Consider the following 20,092-nt stretch of genomic DNA (forward strand, 5'->3'; position numbering starts at 1 on the left):
TGGCACGTGTCTTGATGTTCCGCTTCGCCCAGCATGCGTTGAGAAACTGCACGCGAATGGGCTACCAGCCTGTTCGCGCAACCACGAGATATGCTTCAAGAAGGGCCAAGAGCCCCAAGGCCGTGGTTCCCAATCTGCCGCCAGCTCCTCCGCCTTCCCCGCCGCTGAAGATCCAACTGCGCGAGTACCAGGAAGATTGCATACAAGCTGTGCTGTCCTACCTCGATGCTGGCCACAAACGCCTCGGGGTCTCTCTGGCGACGGGTTCCGGCAAGACCGTCATCTTCACCCACCTCATCGACCGCATAGCCGCCACTGGCGACGCTTCCCAGACGCTCATCCTCGCCCACCGCCGCGAACTCGTTGAACAAGCTGCACGCCACTGCAGCCTCGCATACCCCGATAAACATGTAGACATCGAGATGGGCAACAACCAGGCCTCTGGTGCTGCCGACATCACTGTCGCCTCTATACAGAGCATCACGTCGGGTGGACGATTGGAAAAGTTTGACCCTTCGCGGTATAAGCTCGTACTGGTGGACGAGGCACATCACATTGTCAGCCAGACATACCTGGACGTCTTGGAGCATTTCGGTCTGAGACATGCGACTGACTGGACCAAGTCAAACGCTCCTGCCCTCGTCGGCGTGTCGGCCACCTTTTCGCGCTTCGACGGAAGGAAGCTGGGAGCTGTCATTGACCACATCGTCTATCATCGGTATGACACCAGCTTTCTCGAGCATAGACCCAAACTGACATGTCTAGTGACTATGTCGATATGATCGATGAGAACTGGCTTTCCGATGTCATCTTTACAACAGTCGAGATCAAGGCCGATTTGACCAAAGTGGGCACTGGCGCTGGTGGCGACTTCCAAACCGGCGCCCTCTCTACAGTCATCAACACTGCTGAGACGAACGAGCTCGTCGTCAAGACCTGGCTAGCAAAGGCAAGGGACCGACACTCAACCCTCATATTCTGCGTCGACCTCAGCCATGTCACCGACTTGACCGCTAGGTTCCGGACGTCCGGCATCGATGCCCAATATGTCACCGGTGACACACCTCCAAAGATCCGCAGCGCGCGTATAGACGCTTTTAGGAATGGCGATTTTCCGGTGCTGCTGAACTGCGGTGTCTTCACTGAAGGGACGGATATTCCAAATATCGACTGCGTGCTGCTAGCTCGCCCCACCAAGTCTCGTAATCTCCTCGTTCAGATGATCGGACGTGGCATGCGGTTACATAAGGACAAGCAGAACTGTCACATCATCGACATGGTTTCGGCACTTAGCACCGGAGTAGTGTCAACGCCTACGTTGTTCGGCCTCGACCCGGGCGAGATCGTCGACCAAGCAGACACTAAAAGCTTGACGAAGCTTAAAGAAAAGAAGCTTTCTGACAAGCAACGCGAAGAGGAAGCTTCCGAGCTTAGGAAGAAAACTGTCGCTAAAAAGTTACCCGGAACCGTCTCCTTCACTGAATACGACTCTGTGCATGATCTGATAGCCGACACTTCCGCCGATCAATACATACGCAATATTAGCCAGAACGTTTGGGTTGCCGTTGGCGACGGAAAATACGTTCTCAGTGGCAATACTGGCAACTACTTAGTAATTGAACCATCCGGAGATGTCGAAGGTCGTTTTAGCGCCAAGTACCACTGGAAGTTGCCGGCTGATAAAATCGTCAACAGCCCCTGGGGTAGAGCGCGTGTCATCGCCGAAGGTGACTCATTCGACCATGTTGTTCACGCGGCAGACACATATGCGATTGACGCTTTCCAACACTTCTACATCTCAAAGCATCAAGCATGGCGTAAGGGTCGTGCGTCGCAAGCTCAGGTCGACTTTTTGAACAAATTCCGTCCCAAAGAAGATGCCTTAAAGCCGGAAGATGTGAGCAAGGGCAAGGCGGGTGACATGATCACTCGCCTCAAACATGGAATGAAAAGTCGATATGACAAAGCGGGCGTGAAAGAAAGGACTGAACAGCGCAAGAAAGCTCGCGCGGAGACCATAGAGCAACGACTCCAAGGGCAAGTACGAGTCGGGCCTTTGGAGCAAGGCTCAACACTCAAAGAGAAGCTGCTTGAGTAAGGCATCGCGATCTTTGCATATATCTCGCATGAGAATGTCTTCGCAGACACGATCTAGTGTCGCGGAAATAATGTTGGCTTGCAGCTCCTAGCGATAACCTCGCACTACGCTGAGTCGCTAGCCTCGGCAAGTGCGCAGCCGCGGAGAAATACAAATTCGAGCACGAAGACCTACCAGACCATTCATGGTATCTCCGACGCGTGGTTTCCTGCTAGATTTCCGACTTATCCCTCATAAGCTGGAAATCAAGCAGGAAACCACGCGTCAGAGATACTATGAGTGGTCTGGTGTACTTTGGTCGTTGAGTTGAGATTTTTCTGAATTCCCATGGTTGAGAAACACTGAAGCCAAGGCTTACTTCGGACGCGTGATTTCCAGCTTAGAGCTATAGTTAGAGTGTGCTGTTGCAAGGCTGAGAAGAAGATTTAACGATTTTAGTCTTTAAATCTTCTTCTCAGTCATGCAACAGCACACTCTAGCTATGGCGCTAAGCCAGAAAACAAGTAGGAATATGTCGCGTCTATTTCGCATGCGACGACATATCAAACGAGTCTTTTTCGAGACATTCGACTCTGCAGAAGAGTGACAAATGTCATGTCTGCAGACCACAAGTTGTTCGCAACAGTCCCAATACCAGAACTGTTACACGCGATTTCGCCCTGTGAGCACTAGAAAAATTCAAAAATTCGCGCAATATTGGCGACTACCGTGCATCAAACAAGATCAAAGAATGCGCAAGTCCAGCATCTCTGGAACTCTCGAGTGTGGCATCTCCGCTGGATAGATGTTGAATCCACATCAAGAGCCGAGCCCCCACACCAACTTCAGCCTACTCGGTCCGGCCAGGAACATTCTTTAGCAGCATCAAGGCCCGCTAACGCCATGGCGTACACATATCACGCGCTATTCCCAATCTGAGCGTCAAAGATAAGCTCGCATATCCCAGCGTATCTGGTATGGTAATTCAAGATGACCGAAGCCTGGCGTTCGATGCTAGCTAGGATGATGACGGAATGCACGATGCGAATCTTTCCCCACAGATCGAAGTAGAGTTTCCGCGGTATTGCTGTGCAGCGGCTGACGTTGACCATACCGTTGACGTATCCAACTAGCTGGTTGAAGGGTGCCACTACGTTCTTAGAACATTCCGGGTTTAACATAGTATCACCAACTCCAAACAACTTCGATCGCCCCATCTGCCTTTTGTCCGGTCTAGTTTGGTCTGGTATCTCAGCATCGTCATCTTGCCTATACGTCGCTTTGCGCATATCCTTTCCGCTCCATCGGCATAATTTCATGAATATTCCAAGCCTGTTTAATCACAGTGGCCGTCACGTATAGCACAAGCCCTATACCGATCCTACTGAATCCTCCCCAAGTCTCGGTACCCCATCTCCTAGTCACGCATCATGAGCGTGGCCACCCAAAATCCGGCGGGAGTGCCCGTCCCTCCTGCCCATGAGCATCAGCCACAGCCACATGCCGCATCCAAATCGATACAACTGCCGCCATCACCACCAGAGACCGTGAACGGTGACGACACCAAGTCTACCACTTCGACATCAGAACCAGACTTTCCGCTTCCACCGCCAGCAAATACTCCACCACAAGTTCTGGACGTTGATAAACCCACCCCGGACGCGCATGTACCAAGAGACCCAAGACTAATCCGGCTAACGGGTGTTCATCCTTTCAACACCGAAGCACCGTTAACGGACCTGTTCAACGAGGGTTTCTTGACTAGCCCAGAGCTGTTCTATGTGCGAAACCATGGCTCAGTGCCCGATGTACAGGATGCAGAGTGTCTTGATTGGGAGTTTTCGGTTGAAGGGTATGTTGCGCTCTTGGAAGATGATGTCTTGATACTAAACCTCCATTAGTCTGGTAGCCAACCCCCTCAAGATCACGTTGCGACAGTTGCTTGAAGAATACGAAAACGTCACATATCCCGTAACTCTGGTCTGCGCCGGTAATAGGCGGAAAGAGCAAAATGTCGTGAGGAAGAGCAAGGGATTTTCTTGGGGCCCAGCCGGCGTTTCAACAGCGCTATTCACTGGCGTAGTCATGAAAGACATCATTGAGCGCGCGAAGCCATTACGGAAAGCGAAATACGTGTGCATGGAAGGTGCTGACAAACTGGTAAGTCGCATTTCTGTGGACAACGTACAACGTCTAATACTATGCGTAGCCCAACGGATACTACGGTACATCGGTGAAACTCAACTGGGTCATGGACCCAAACCGGGGCATCATGTTGGCGCACAAGATGAATGGCGAAATGCTGAGGCCCGATCACGGCAAGCCTTTAAGAGCCGTGATACCGGGACAGATCGGTGGCCGAAGCGTGAAGTGGTTGAAGAAATTGATCGTTACGGCTGAGCCAAGCGACAACTGGTACCACATTTACGACAACCGAGTGCTACCGTATGTGCCTCGAACTTGGAAATGGGATCAAGACTAACATTTTACAGTACCACTGTCGACCCAGATGAGGCAGCGAAGAACGCGAAATGGTGGATGGACGATCGCTACGCCATCTATGATCTCTCACCCAACTCAGCTATTGCATGCCCTGCCCACGAAGAGAAGCTGGCTTTATCTTCAAGTCCCGAATCGTACAACGTCCGGGGTTACGCCTACAGTGGCGGTGGACGACGCGTGACAAGATGCGAACTATCGCTCGACAAGGGAAAGACATGGCGACTTGCGAAGATCGATTACGCAGAAGACAAGTACCGGGCCTTTGAAGACCGACAACTATACGGCGCAAGACTGGACATGGACTGGCGCGAAACGAGCTTCTGCTGGTGCTTCTGGAATCTGGAGATTAGCACCGCCGAGCTGAAAGAGGCGGATGATATCGTGGTGCGGGTGATGGACGAAGCGATGTGCGTTCAGCCAAGAGACATGTACTGGAGTGTGTTGGGCATGATGAACAACCCATGGTTCCGGATAGTTATTCACAAGGAAGACGACGTACTCCGATTTGAGCATCCGACACAACCCGCATTGATGCCTGGTGGCTGGATGGAGCGAGTCAAGAAGGCCGGTGGAAACCTCACGAATGGATACTGGGGTGAGAAGATTGGAGGTGAAGAGCCGGAACATGCTGCCATTGAGGAGGCGAAAGAGATCAAAATGACTAAGGATGGAGTTGACAAGACCATTGAGATCGATGAGCTGCGGCAGCACGACAAGGCCGAGAACCCATGGTTCGTGGTCAACGGCCAAGTTTACGACGGCACTACTTTCCTGGAAGGCCACCCGGGCGGCGCGCAGAGTATCATAAGCGCAGCGGCCCAGGATGCTACAGATGAGTTCATGGCGATTCGTGAGTTTCACATCACCGAAACAAACGGCACAACCCCGGCTAACAATAAGCAGACAGCGAAACAGCCAAAGCCATGATGCCAGACTATCACATCGGCACCCTCTCAGAAGCCTCCCGCAAACTCCTTTCAGAACCTGAACACATCCCCGAATCCACCACCCCACGCCCCATCTTCCTCGACTCACGCAACTGGCGCAAAACTCTCCTCCACTCCAAAACAAAAGTCTCCTGGGACACACGCATTTTCCGCTTCAAGCTCGACCATCCAGACCAAGCCCTCGGCCTACCCACCGGCCAACACCTCATGATTCGTCTCCGCGATCCCGTCACACGCGAAGCTATCATCCGCTCCTACACACCCATAAGCCAAACCACGCAAACCGGCTACTGCGACGTCCTCATCAAAGTCTACGCCGACACGCCCCACCGCGCCGGCGGCAAAATGACAAAAGCCCTCGACTCCATCCCCACGGGCCACTGGGTCGATTTCAAAGGCCCTATCGGTAAATTCGAGTACCTAGGTCGCGGTCTCTGCGCCGTCAACGGGAAAGAGCGGCGAGTGAAGCGTTTCTTCATGATCTGCGGCGGCAGTGGCATCACGCCCATCTTCCAGGTCTTACGCGCCGTCATGCAGGATAAAGAGGATGGGACGCATTGCACCGTTCTCAATGGCAATCGGCTGGTAGAAGATATACTGTGCAGAGAGGATTTGGATGCTTTTGCCAGGGACAACGCAGAGAGGTGTAAGTTGTTGTATACGTTGACTCAAGGGCCGGAGGATTGGCAGGGGTTGAGGGGGAGGATTGGGAAGGAGTTATTGGAGGAGCATTGTGTTAGAGATGGTGAAGGGGAGAGTTTGGTGCTGATTTGTGGGCCTGAGGCGTTGGAGAAGGCAGCGCATAAGGCGTTGAATGAGCTGGGTTGGAGGGATGAGGAGTTGATGTTCTTCTAGGGGGTTTGATGAGTTTCGATGGTGTTGTTTGAGGAGTTTTGAGGTAGTGCAGGTGTCAGGGTACATAGTGTCTCGGTCTTTTCACTGTATATAGAGTCGTTGCTCTTGAATAACTTCTACTACGTTTGCTTGAAGAGCCAAAGTATGCCATGCTACCAGCATGCCCATTGTCGCTGTCGCTAATGTTGCCTCTACTTCGGCCCAGACTGATATCAAAGTCAGAGCCTAGAAGTTATAGGTTCTCCCAGATGTGGACATCATGCTCTGCTTGCCGTGTAGTGAGATCTTGGAAGCTATGGCTACGGCGCGCCTTCCATCTCCAAGCCCGCTGGCTCCCTCCCTACACGTAGAAGATCAAGAACAACCAGGCCATAACATCGCATTTACCCGCCCATCTCGATCTGCCTCGTCGTTTCTGACTCCAAGCCAAACCACACATGTACAATGACATCCCCCGGAGACCATCAAGCACAAAAACGCATCTCCGTCCTCTCTCCTCCTGATAACGAAGCGAGACACCCCCTGTCGCCAAGCCGCCTAGCTCGCGATAAGGAACACCCAACCAGTGCCAAACCCACCCGACGCGTCTCCACATCACACCTGTCTTGAAATCTCCACGGAGAACGCGTCTCCATCGCCCCCTGGTAACGTTAATGAGCAATGTCAATTGTTTGACTGGACGCGCCACGGTATCCTTGTCGTTCATTACTGCCGCGGCAACGGCAGCTGGGTTGTGGTACAGACAGTTGCAGGGGGTAGGAGCAACCCCGCTGTGTTACGATGCATTTCCGCGAACACCGCGGGGCATGCGTGATTGGGAGATGGGATGATTGAGCTATCTATCTTTCGTATGTGGCGGAGGGGTTGGCGCGGGAGGGCAAAGCGCGTGTTGGGTCGACGCGCGGGAGATGTTCGCGCCACGGAGTTGTTGGTTGCGGCTATTGAGGTATCTTGCTCTACTGATTCTACTCGTTGAAGTCATTTCTTGCCTTTGCCATCTTTTCCTCTCTCAAACTTCTGTGTCTTACTCGGCTTGGAGTGAGTGTTGCAGTTCACGCTTACGCATACGCATTGTGGTATCTTGTGCCCTCTTGGCTGAGTGTACTAGTTCGACTACTTGCTTCAGAGGTGCTTCCGTCGCCTTAATATTGACATACCCGAGGCTTTGATAGCCTCCACACACACATCATGGCTGAGACGGAGCCAATCGTCACACAAGGCATCGAGCCTTCATCTGGCGAATCACACTCTCCACCTGGCGACCGCCATGTCACAGCGACATGGGGATCGAAAGACGGGAACATATCGAATGCGGAGTGGAACGATGCGGAAGCTAACAAGCTGCCTGAGAAGGTAGCTGATTTGGAGAAGAAGGACGAGATCAATGATCAACATCCACGGAAGAAGATTGTGGTTGTTGGATTGGGTATGGTGGGCATTGCATTCATGTAAGTCGGCAAGTGTTTTGGGATGAAAGAGTAACAGCTAACTCGTCCAAGCGAGAAACTCATGAAGTACGATGTGAAGCGGAGAGAATACGACGTGGTCGTCATTGGCGAAGAACCACATCTTGCATACAACCGCGTCGGCTTGACGAGCTTCTTCCAACATCGGAAAGTCGAGAACTTGTATCTCAACCCCAAGGAATGGGTAGGCTCAGCATCAAGCGAGGACGAAATGTATGCGGCTAACTTCATCCTAGTATGCATCAATGCCGCAAGGCTCGCTGAACTACCATCTCAACACCCTTGTTACCGAAATCGATTCCACCGAGAAGAACGTCAAGACCGCATCCGGCGAAACGGTACCGTACGATATCTTGGTCCTGGCAACAGGGTCCGACGCGCTCCTCCCACGACATACACCCGGCCATGACGCGAATGGCGTTTTCGTATACCGCACAATCGAAGACCTACAAAGACTCATCGAATTCTCTTCGACAAGAAAAGGTACAACAGGAGCTGTAGTCGGTGGTGGTCTGCTAGGTCTGGAAGCCGCGCACGCGATGATGGACCTTGAAGATTTCGCGAAAGTGAAGCTCATTGAGCGGAATCGATGGGTACTATCGAGACAACTGGATGGTGACGCGGGCGGTATGGTCGTCGAACAGGTCCGCGCTTTGGGCTTGGATGTCATGCTAAGCAAGAGAGTGGGCAAGATCTTGACAACCGAGGACAACTTTGTTAAGGGTGTGGTGTTTGAGGATGGTGATGAGATGGAGTGCTCGTGCATTTGCTTCGCGGTGAGTAATATTGGACCGCGAAACAACGAAAAAGACTGACTTTAGCAGATCGGTATCAAATCAAGAGACGAGCTCGCCCGGAAAGCAGGTATCAAATGCGCCGATCGAGGAGGTGGTATCGTGGTCGGCCCTGACCTAGCGACTTCACAACCGGACATCTACGCCGTAGGCGAATGCGCCAGCTGGGAGAACCAGACATTCGGTCTCATCGCTCCTGGTGTCGAGATGGCAGATGTCCTCGCCTTCAACCTCACACAAGCGAAAACCCATGCGCCTCGCAAGTTCAAAGCACCTGATCTCAGCACCAAGTTGAAGCTTCTGGGTGTTGAGGTCGCGAGTTTCGGTGACTTTTTCGCGGATCGTGACGGTCCGAAGAACATGCCTGGACGGCCACGAGCTGAGAAGAAAGATGCCAATGGAGCGACGCCGAGAGATCGAGTTAAGAACCTGACGGACGGACCAGCGCCACCACCGGTCAAGGCTTTGACGTACAAGGACCCATTCCAGCAAGTTTACAAGAAGTATCTGTTTACAATGGACGGAAAGTACCTGTTGGGTGGCATGATGATCGGCGACACGAAAGACTACATCAAGCTGGTGCCCATGGTGAAGAACCAGAAGCAGCTGGAGATGGCGCCAGGTGAGCTTATCGTTGGTGCGCAGAAGGGCGACGACGATGGTTCAGATCTGTAGGTTGCACTGCGCTCATACAAGAATGTTGTACTAACATCACATAGGTCCGGCGACACTCAGATCTGCTCGTGTCACAACGTTACGAAGGACGATGTAGTCAACGCCACCAAGGACGGAACATGCAAGAGCATCGGCGACGTCAAGTCTTGTACCAAAGCCGGCACCGGATGCGGAGGCTGCATGCCGCTTGTGCAGACGATCTTCAACAAGACCATGGCTTCCATGGGCAACGAAGTCAAAAATCACCTCTGCCCGCATTTCGAGTACTCGCGCGCCGATCTCTTCAACATCATCTACGTCAAGGGCCTGAAGGACTTTGCAGCCGTCATGAAAGAGGCTGGAAAAGATCCAAACTCCTTGGGTTGCGAAGCCTGCAAGCCGACCATTGGAAACATCGTCGCTTCTCTGTACAACAAGCATCTACTTGAAGTGAACAACAGGGGTCTACAAGACACCAACGACAGGTTCCTGGCCAACATCCAACGCAACGGCACCTTTTCGGTTGTTCCGCGAGTCTCAGGTGGCGAGATTACCCCGGAGAAGCTCATCGTCATCGGTACCGTCGCGAAGAAGTACAACCTCTACACCAAGATCACCGGTGGTCAACGTATCGACATGTTCGGCGCACGGAAACAAGACCTCCCCGACATATGGCAAGAGCTCATCGATGGCGGAATGGAGTCTGGTCACGCATATGCCAAGTCACTACGAACAGTCAAGTCATGTGTCGGTACTACATGGTGCCGATTCGGCATCGGCGACAGTGTGGGCATGGCCGTGCGTCTAGAAGAGCGCTACAAGTCCATCCGTGGACCCCACAAGATCAAGGGTGGAGTATCCGGCTGCGTACGCGAGTGTGCTGAAGCACAGAACAAGGACTTTGGTCTCATTGCGACTGAGAAGGGCTTCAACATATTCGTGGGTGGCAACGGTGGCGCGAAGCCACGACACTCGGAGCTACTCGCCAAGGACGTGCCACCAGACGACGTAGTTCCCATCCTCGACCGCTACCTCTCTTTCTACATCCGCACAGCCGACAAGCTCCAAAGAACAGCGCGCTGGATGGAGAACCTCCCCGGCGGCATCAAGTACCTCCAAGAAGTCATCCTCGAAGACAAGCTAGGCATCTGCGCAGATCTCGAGAAGCAGATGGAAGACCTTGTCGGCACTTTCTTCTGCGAATGGACCGAAGTACTCAAAGACCCCAAGAAGCGATCCTGGTTCTCCCAATTCGCAAATACGTCCGAAACCATCGTCGACACCATCGAACCGACCCAAGAGCGCGGCCAAGAACGGCCCTCATACTGGCCCAAAGACTCCATCACAGAAGACTTCCGCGGCACAAAATGGACCGAACTATCCTGGCAGCCCCTCGTCAAAGCCGAAGAGTTCAAAGACGCAGACACCGGCGACAGCAAAGCCATCAAGCGCGGCGACACGCAACTCGCCGTCTTCAAAGTCCGCGGCAAATACTACTGCACCCAGCAAATGTGCCCGCACAAGCGCGCCTTCGTCCTCTCCGACGGCCTCATCGGCGACGACCTCGCCAACAACAAACTCTGGGTCAGCTGCCCGTACCACAAGCGCAACTACGAACTCTCCGGCGACAACGCGGGGAAATGCGCAAACGACGAGAGCGTCAACATCGCCGTCTTTCCCATTGAGGAGCGCGGTGATGGGTGGCTGTATGTCAAGTTGCCCAGTGTGGAGGAACTGGATAGTGTGCTTGGTACGAGTAAGTTTAAGATCAAGAAGAGCGAGACGGAAGATCCGTTTGTGGCGCTCGATAAAAAGTTGCAGAGGATGCAGTTGAAGGGACGGAAGGGAATGCAGGTCTCGCATCTTGAGGGTGGGTTGGGGGAGAAGGCGAAGGCCGCGCAGATACTTGCTGGTGGAGAAAGAGGGGCTGGGGGACTGGACTGGTAGTCTTTCGTTGGTATGAGCATATCTTGGGATGGCGTCGTGCTGTTTGTTTGTATATATGATTCCCATCATTGGATTTGTACAAGAATAGGTATATCACTTTTGCGTTCAATAATTTCCTCCTTCATTGCTGGCCTTGAGATTGACTTGTGCGGTCGTGTGATCGCCTCAGCCTCTGCATGATGGCTCCAAGTTCTTTGGTATGATAGCGCTATGGGTTAGGGGTCTCTTGACCCGCCGATGGGTGTTCGATCATGCATGATCATTTAAGTTCGATGCTTCAGTCCTGTTCATAGTGTTGGGCTGTACGTGGCACCTATCGGTGACTTTCAGTATCGACGTAGCTGCTGGTTTTGGGCTAGTCTTCCAACTGTGTGGTTGTCGAGATGATGATGTTTTTACTAAAATAGCTGCAAGCGTTGTTGCCGATCGGATGGTGAGTGTTACACCCGCAGTCATGTGGCACGAGTATGAACGTAGTGGTTGACATGTGATTGTGGTACATGCTCACAGTCAGTTCCTAGAAACTCACTTGCGTTCGTTCCAAATTGGTTGCATGCTTGCTGCTTCATCCCGCCTGGATTTGCAATTCTAAGTGTATTGAGCGTTCAACGAAGTGTTGGAACTTCCCCGCACGGAGTCGCCGTACTTGGGCACACGTGAAGATGATGAACCTGAAACAACGGTGAGGCTGTTGTGATCAAAGTAGGCAAGTATTCATAGCAAGCTGTCTGTGTAGTATATGATGCTCATCGGCTGATCGGCAAAAGTGGGAATGACCATTGGTTCCCCTTTCGAGTATTAGGCATATGTACCTTGCTTAGTCTGTGCAGCGGAGCTGTGATGTCCGGAAAATTAGTCGCAGATGTTATGTTGACGGTCAGACTGGCACGGCGGGAACCGCTGCACAAACGACGGATCTGATACTTGACCAGACAAAACGTGGTTGGGAGCACAAAGCTAAAGTCTGACAGTGAGTCTCAGTGAGATCAGTTGATCGCATTCCCAGTAAGTTCTGTGTCTCACAAAGAGTAGCGCATGACTCCCTCAGCGCAGAATGCCCCGATAATCGCCAGTACCTTTTTACTGTTCCCCCATATCACCCAGGCACCCGGTAGTAGCGGCAGCCCCGTTATGATCATATGGGTGCAGCGACCATTGACCAGTCATATTCTGGCCTCACGTTTGACACAGGTAATCCGCAAGAGTGTCTGCCCATTATCGTATCATAGTTTGCTCCGATGTAGGCACTCCTTCACATGTAGCTCAGCCCATGCTGACCGCCAGTGCTCTCAGCCTTGGACACCGCCTTGACCCAACGCCAGCGTGGCATTCAGGTAACTCGTTTGGGCAAAGAGTAGTGGCTGAGGCTGTTGAGGAAGCTCCCACGCGCCGTTGTCTGCGTCTTTCTCAGTGTTCGCGTGTGAACTAAGCTTTTGTTGAGATCCTGCACTCATCCTAGCCGATCAGATTAAATCGATCAACGTGAACGGCGTTCCTTTGAGTAGATCTAGCTTCGATGGGACGATCGAAGAAACAGGCCGATTGAGCCGACAGGCTGACTGTCGGTCCATTTCAGTGACATATGGTGTCGTATCGGGGCGTAGCACAAAGCACACCGCTGGGTGGATGATAGAAGCAGGGCGCACCGCGCACTCGATTGGGTTTCCATGAACTGGAACAAACCTCCGGTACCAAACGACTGACGTGTCTCTGTTGCCGTCACACTGGACCGAATGGAAAGGGGCTGGTGCTGCCTTAGTGGTTGCTTTCGTCGTCATCGCAAGCAAACATCTCTGTGGCACATCAATCTTGGCGCGAGGGGTGAACAAGGTCCGTAAGCTCGGTCACCCGGCATGCGAGGCAATGACGCTCTCACCGGTACTTTATGCGTATATAGAGACTGGCTTCTGTGTCAGGTACTGTGGCTAGGGGTGTCAACTTCTTTCTCGGCCAGCAGTCAACAGCCAACAATCAAAGCCCCTTCGTCAAGTCGATAGCATTATCTAAGTGCCACTCATCCAGCTTTCCCCAGATCCAAGTGTTCGAAACCATGAGGATCATTTTCAGCGGACGCTACCAAATCCAAATAAATAACGAAATTATATCTGCTTGGTTCCCTCAGGTGGCACACTGGCGCAAGATCGATGGAAATGGCCTCGTATACAATCTCCAATCTCGCATCCAAACTCGTTATGGCATAACGAATCACCAGATTACCAAGACGCTGTACGATTTCCTCAACGAACTTGCACGATACCGAGGTCTTGACGAAGAACAAACGCAAACGTGCGTACTTCAAGTCCTGTTGGCCCAGTTGCGGACGGGCGCCAAGAGTCGCTGGCACACCGACGGTCTCCGAGACTCACGCCACACTTTCATCATCTTAGCGTATCTGGCGTCGGCATACGAGTCTGATCTGCTGGCTGAAACGCTCGCGCAATTCGGCATCGAGGGCATGCGACAGATACAGAAGGAAATACCGAAACACCTCAGGGACTGGCATAAAGCTGCGGAAAAGATTCGAGAGGTCATGGAAGGGACTAGGACGATGGATCTGGAGCCCTTCGCCATCATGCCATACGCTGGCTTTCACCGTGGTCGGTCTCCCCGAGCCTTGCCATGGCCCGGCCACAGGGCGCGGTCACTGCCTGCCATACGACGTCGCCACAGCCCAGATATGAGCCTCGCCATCCCAACGTACCCAAGCTCTGGTTGGGCCTCCCCGATGATGTCGCCCGTCGGATATCCGGGAGGCGATTACTTCGACGAGCTTCAGAACCTCCAGTGGCAGCAAAGCGAGATGGGCATGAAGTTGGACAGTGTTGACGGGAAACTGGATGTTCTACTTGGTGAGTTTGGGTATGGATATTATTGAGCAAGAGTAACGCTTCTCTGGTTTCGACCAGAAGTTGCATTGATCTGTCATTCTGTGATAGCCCGTATGAGGGAAGATTGGATTGACGGAATGGCGAACGTTCGGCTGTCGACATTGACGACCCAATCTGTACCATACGCGAGAGTTGGGCTCATCCAAGAAGTGTAGCGAAACTGAGATGGAGTATGGAAAGGGCTTTTGGCGGGCAGGCTCTACACCCGTCGTGTTTCGAGATATGAATGTGTCTTGGGGTGCTCTAGCGAGGCGTTGCATTTACGGCCTGTTTCCCAAATTACGTAGCTTTCAGATAGTAAGATGAGAGCCTTGCCTGGCATCTCAAGCATATCCCGCCATTCTCACAGCGGTCTGTAAGCCAGATTCCGAGGGAAAAATGGATCGCGTATTCCAGAATCTTATCAAATGAAGTACCGTGCGTTGGATGTTGCTTCCCATTTTACAGATGGGACCTGCTTTTCGTCAATGCGTGCACAAAAACGCGTACGTCGATCCGTACTGTCCTGAGGCGGTGGTACTGAGCTAAGTCAAACCATAGCGTGAGTAGTAATTGGCTAGAATCGTATGAGGCGGCCACGCGCGTTGTCGAAGCAAACTTGTGCGACTGTTCAACGTATTCGTCTGTTTGTCGATCGATCGGGAGGGCTGACGGTAGACCTAGTGGTCAACACCGTTGAGCATATAATGATGCCAGCGGCCTGTCGAGCGAAATCTTTTCGGCCTTCTGTACCACCACCCTTTCCTCCCAATACAACATCGACATCGTTCGCGCAAGATTGCGTTCTTTCCGAAAAACAATTGTTGGTCCATGTGGGATACTGTGACGATAAGACTCGCTGCCGATGTAGTTCTCCACCCCAGTCTGAGCGGATTGCAAAAGTGGCTTCCAGATGTCGCTCGCAACCTGGGATTTGCCAGAACATTCGACAGCCGGCGCCTGATATCACAGATGGCGGAGACTTTCTCCAAGAAACTGCAGTACCCCGTCACATCCGACACTATCGTCACAGCTCTTGGGGAGTTCATTGGATACCTTGCACCGAAGTCCAATTTCGCCGCTTCGACCGGAACACGCCTAGATGAGCATATGAAGGACTGTCTCCGGAAAGACTTGGGCGTCATGGAAACCTCGGACCTTCGTCGCAGCAGGCACCGGTTTCTTATATTTTGCGTAGTCGCTCAGGCCACTCGATCGCAGGCATTGGCCGCGTCCATGGTGGGTGTCCTGCAAGGTCACCTACACGAAGTCGTGTACGATGAGCAGCCTGGAATGCGGAGGGAGTGGTACATGGGCCTCAGTGCATTGGAAGGCTTGGTATCCGAGCGAGTCCTGGAGCAGCTGTTACGCTGTTTCTCAGGTGCTGTCGGCCGATCATACGAGATGAGGCGGCAGCCAGCATGCTACGACCCATGCGCTGCGCTGATGATGAAACGGCAGCACTATCCGTTCTTCGGTTATCAAGGTGGGATAATGCCACCGAGGCTCGAAGACCCAAGAGACAGATGGCTATCTGTTGGCCGTCGTCATCGGCATCGATATCGTCAACACCATCCTCGAAATGCATACCCATGAATCCAGCGGAATGGATATTTTGATGATGTCGGAAGGCTGCAGTATCAGCAGGAAAGAATATACTCGAAGCTCAATCATATTGGCCGGAAGCTCGAGGACTTGTAGTGAAGCTCGAGTAACCATAGTTGGCAGGGGAAATGGACTTTGACGAGCGATTCAATGATATGGCCGAACTGTGTACACATGCTTGATTGTTTTCTTGCCGAATCGTATCAGATTTACTAATCCGTACCTGTAACGATTAGTTGGCCTCGAAGTAGCATGAGGTCTATTACAAACTTACTGCTATATCATCATGCTGCGCGAAACATCACACCCATTCTCCTCTGAATATACACTATGCTCCATGCGCCTCGCTAATTCAAATGATGTCCCCTGAATGTCTAGGAAACCGTCCTGTCCACGATCCAATTGGTGTAGCTATGCCATCACCTCAAGTAGTGAATAACCAGCCAGCAGAACAGGAAGAAGACGACGACTCCACCCCAAAATATCCACTTGTCTTGTTTCGCTCTCCTTTCAACCATGCGTATCGTGTCGCCACTAATACCCAAGGTATTCGCGACAGTATATAGCCGCCTCTGTGTCCCTTTGAGCATTTCCCTCTGTTGACCCAGATCGCCGAGGACCGTCCGTCCTCTGTCTAAGAACTCATCCAACTGCTCCGACGTCTTGTTGAAAAAGGTGTTTTCCCTCAGCACATGGCCCTCGCGGTCGTAGTCGCCACCCGCTGGTGCGCCAGCAGAATAGGGGTTCGGTCGGTAGGGAGCGTTGGGGTTGTAGGGTTGGGAAGGTGCGAACGCCGAATGTTGGGCAGATAGGTTAGGTTGTGCATAGGGGTTTTCGGGGGTTGCTGTGTTGTGCGGACGACGGCCTAGCAGTTCTGTTCGTGCCTCTGTGGTTTGCTGTTCCTAGTCAGCAAAGGCATTCGCAATGACAAAACGATAGTCTTAGTGTCGGTTCGAAACGTACAATTTCCTCGTTTACACCTTTTATGCGCTTGAAGTTTGTCCGGTACTCTTCGAGTTCAGCCCGGAAGTTCTTTAACCTCTCATGTGCCTTTTCTGCTTTGGTTTGCACAGGCTCTTGCTTTGCAAGCTTGCCATAGTCGTCGATGGTGCGCGCAAAGGTGGCTAGGGACGCGTTTAGTTGGGCTTGGAGATGTGGTGATGGCGAGGCTGAGTCGGCAAACTGGTCCAAGTCTTTTCGTATCGATGTCGATTGCCGTAAGGCGTTGTTGAAGAGCGCGTTCTGTTTGCGACGTAAGTTTGTGTTGAGCAATATGAGTAGATGAGGCGTACCATCGCGGAGTATCAGGGTTTTCGTCGGTTTGAAGTGGACGAATTACTTCAGTATAGATCGGAGATGTAGTGTGAGGGCTGTTACGGTGAACGTTATACTGTAGCCTTGTAGGCAGACTTTCGCGACTTGACACATTGCATCATCGCGAACTCCGACTGCTGGACCCTGAGTTGCCAAGCTTTTAGCGCATCAGCGCTAGCAGCGTCGTAGGATTCCCTCCAGTTCACTCTCCATGGTATGACATCTGGGTACTCTACCACGATGCATATAAACTTGCAGCTTGCCCTTACAGCTTCGTGCAAAGCTGCCGATACTCATGTCCGATGCAGACAGCAGATCCTGGACGGAGTCTGAACCGCCTGGACTACGGTACCCCCGCCCTGGATTCCTGGACGACATCGCGACTACCTCTATAAGTGGCCAACCACAGGACATGAAGATCCAACGTCCTTGGACTTGATCAGTAATTGCGGTCTGCGATCCTTATGTTACCCAGCCATGCAGGCTGCGGTGACAGTATGCCCGCACAAGCCACAGTCGTCAGTTCCGCCTAGTGGTTATTCTCCGTTCTACCCTTAGTCATTGCATTGCGCCCTCCTCCTTATCGGCGTTCATCTGGCCTTGTCAAGCCTTCAATCATCTGTGGTTGACGTCGTTCTTCCTTCTCCACCTGCCTAATTCGGTAATCTCCTACCCTGTCGGCAAGTAGCAGGGCTGGGTATTTACGCTTGCCGAGCCGCGGAACAGGTGCATCTCGAGAAGAGATCGCAGAAAATGATGATGGGCACCCACTGCAGACCCAGTGTGCTAACTGGCATGGGAAGTTCGTTGTAGACCACTTCCGATATGCGGATCCATGCCATAATGTGCCGTCTCGCACATTGGGCGACGGCCCATCTCCATTTTCGATATAAGAAGCCAATTTGCGAGCTTTGTGTCGGATGGCCATCTCTTCATCGCAGTCATTATGTTTCTCCGATCAGCACTATTCGGAAGTGCGCTGCTCTCCAACGCCTACGCGCACGAGGTTCTTTTCGGTCGCGATCTCCCACTACCGGTGGCTGCCAACGCGGAGTCATATACCGACTGTGCCAATGCAGCATGGCCTCCGTCCAATGTCGGCGTGGAGCTGATTCCGCAAGCACCAGACGATGAGATGCGAGCTATCGTGAATGAAATCAGTTCAGCAAACATCGAGGCTACGATCACCAAACTGGTATCGTTCGGAACCCGCCATACCCTTGCCACATACAACAGCTCGACGCGCGGAGTAGATGCAGCGAGGGATTGGGTAGCCTCCGAGATGCGAAAATATGCTGCGGACAGCAACGGCACGATGACGGTCGAGGTGCAAAGCTATTTGCAAGGAATAGCCAGCAGAATCCCCTTTCCCGTGTACATATCGAATGTGCTTGCGACTGCCAAGGGAAGTGAGACTCCCGACAGGGTATATGTCATGACCGGACATATTGACAGTCGGGTCACTGACGTGCTCAACTACGATGCCGACTCTCCCGGTGCCAACGACGACGCGAGTGGAGTTGCTAGTATGTGTTTCTTGGAAAGATTATTACAGGATCAAAGCTGACTTATACAAGTTGCGATGGAGATTGCGCGTGTTCTTGCCAAGCATCAGCCCAAGTCAACAATAATCCTCGGTGCTGTATCTGGCGAAGAGCAGGGTCTATATGGCTCAACCTATCTGGCACAAACACTTAAGAACTCTAGCACGAATGTCGAAGGCATGCTGAACTGCGACATTGTCGGTTCCTCAACTGGAGATCGCGGTCAGAAAGACCCCTACACCATTCGCGCTTTCGCTCAAGGTGTTCCGCCTCTTTCGGCCGAAAACAACGTCACAGCAGCGCGACGCCTCCAAATCGGTGGCGAAAACGATAGCCCTGCACGAGAGCTTGCGCGCTTCTCAGCTGAAGTCGCTGCCAACAATGCCACCGGTATGAACGTAGCCATCATCTACCGCCTGGACCGCTTTTTGCGTGGAGGTGACCACACTGGATTCCTTCAAGCGGGTTACCCTGCTATCCGCTATACGGAGCCTAACGAGAACTTCGCTCATCAGCATCAAGACTTGCGCACCGAGAACGGCACCGTCTATGGCGACCTAATTGAGTTCGTCGACTTTGACTTCACAGCACGTGTTGGCAAGGTCAATCTCGCCACGCTTTGGTCCCTCTCACAGGCTCCTGGCATGCCACGCAACGTCACCATCGACACGACAGTTCTGGACAACGACTCGCGCATCAAATGGATTGTTTCCAATAGCACAGATGTCGCGAGCTACGAAATCGTGTGGCGAGCCACTACAGCGAGCCTGTGGACTCGCATGCTCGATGTTGGCAAAGTTGGATCAGTTGTCCTTCCTCTCAGCAAGGACAATGTCATATTCGGTGTGAGGGCCGTCGGTACGAACGGGTACAAGAGTCCGGCTGTCTATCCTTTCCCTGGATAAAGCATTGATCCATGGAATGACGCAGGCCCGGGTTCTCCAACGAACCAGAACTGCCAAATTTACAGTATACTTAACTCGTTGTACGTATCAATGTATGTGTCTAGCGAGTCTGCGAAAGATCTGGGTTTTCTGCATATGAATGTGTTCCCACACAGGTCCTCGCAAGCATTTCCGCTTTCGGTATGGTAGTGCCAAGCGTGACCGGGTGTTGCAGTATGGTGACTGATTCCGAGTGCAAGACACGGGCAACGTACGGAACCTATAAGTAACTTCTCATATTTGTTCACCGTTCGTCAGAAGTCGAACTTCATCGTCCCGCGCGGCTCGTTGTTTTGCTCGGTGTTCGTAGCCATGTCGTCTACTCACACCATAACACAGACAGATGCAAGCGCCAATCGACTTCCAGGTAATGCGCTACAGGCGAGTATCGAACTGCGACATGTAGCACCGGCGACGTTACGCGACCAAGGATGTAAACACAATGACCGAAAAAGCAGCGGCATCGAGTCAGCCACATTCCTTCCCCAACCATCAACGACAGTATCAGTAACTGAGCGATGGAACCATCCAAAGGCCAATGTATCCCGCACATTCGCTGTTCTCTTCGCGTTCATT

The 20,092-nt window shown here is 52.4% G+C and overlaps 6 protein-coding genes across 6 annotated transcripts; 5 read left to right on the top strand and 1 right to left on the bottom strand.

Moving 5' to 3' along the window:
- Nucleotides 1-56: 56 nt before the first annotated feature.
- J4E86_003907 (uncharacterized protein) lies at nucleotides 57-2,098 on the top strand (the record flags this gene model as incomplete). Its single annotated transcript, XM_051444456.1, has 2 exons — nucleotides 57-718; nucleotides 766-2,098. 2 exons carry the CDS (start codon nucleotides 57-59, stop codon nucleotides 2,096-2,098), a joined length of 1,995 nt encoding a protein of 664 aa, XP_051304081.1.
- A 1,409-nt stretch (nucleotides 2,099-3,507) lies between these two features.
- Nucleotides 3,508-6,381, top strand: J4E86_003908 (uncharacterized protein; the record flags this gene model as incomplete). Its single annotated transcript, XM_051444457.1, has 5 exons — nucleotides 3,508-3,929; nucleotides 3,979-4,237; nucleotides 4,287-4,522; nucleotides 4,570-5,429; nucleotides 5,483-6,381. The coding sequence occupies 5 exons, from the start codon at nucleotides 3,508-3,510 to the stop codon at nucleotides 6,379-6,381; spliced, it is 2,676 nt and encodes an 891-aa protein (XP_051304082.1).
- Nucleotides 6,382-7,569: 1,188 nt separating this feature from the next.
- Nucleotides 7,570-11,242, top strand: J4E86_003909 (uncharacterized protein; the record flags this gene model as incomplete). The annotated part of the gene is made up of 5 exons (XM_051444458.1): nucleotides 7,570-7,829; nucleotides 7,881-8,031; nucleotides 8,084-8,623; nucleotides 8,672-9,312; nucleotides 9,361-11,242. The coding sequence occupies 5 exons, from the start codon at nucleotides 7,570-7,572 to the stop codon at nucleotides 11,240-11,242; spliced, it is 3,474 nt and encodes a 1,157-aa protein (XP_051304083.1).
- Nucleotides 11,243-13,292: 2,050 nt separating this feature from the next.
- Nucleotides 13,293-14,117, top strand: J4E86_003910 (uncharacterized protein; the record flags this gene model as incomplete). The annotated part of the gene is made up of 1 exon (XM_051444459.1): nucleotides 13,293-14,117. One exon carries the CDS (start codon nucleotides 13,293-13,295, stop codon nucleotides 14,115-14,117), a length of 825 nt encoding a protein of 274 aa, XP_051304084.1.
- Nucleotides 14,118-16,133: 2,016 nt separating this feature from the next.
- On the bottom strand, nucleotides 16,134-17,009 carry J4E86_003911 (uncharacterized protein; the record flags this gene model as incomplete). Its single annotated transcript, XM_051444460.1, has 3 exons — nucleotides 16,134-16,610; nucleotides 16,678-16,956; nucleotides 17,007-17,009. The coding sequence occupies 3 exons, from the start codon at nucleotides 17,007-17,009 to the stop codon at nucleotides 16,134-16,136; spliced, it is 759 nt and encodes a 252-aa protein (XP_051304085.1).
- A 965-nt stretch (nucleotides 17,010-17,974) lies between these two features.
- Nucleotides 17,975-19,477, top strand: J4E86_003912 (uncharacterized protein; the record flags this gene model as incomplete). Its single annotated transcript, XM_051444461.1, has 2 exons — nucleotides 17,975-18,554; nucleotides 18,606-19,477. The coding sequence occupies 2 exons, from the start codon at nucleotides 17,975-17,977 to the stop codon at nucleotides 19,475-19,477; spliced, it is 1,452 nt and encodes a 483-aa protein (XP_051304086.1).
- Between the last annotated feature and the right edge of the window lie 615 nt (nucleotides 19,478-20,092).

Source organism: Alternaria arbusti (assembly GCF_024043155.1).
Source record: "Alternaria arbusti strain BMP 1465 chromosome Unknown scaffold_4, whole genome shotgun sequence".
Classification (NCBI taxonomy): domain Eukaryota; kingdom Fungi; phylum Ascomycota; class Dothideomycetes; order Pleosporales; family Pleosporaceae; genus Alternaria; species Alternaria arbusti.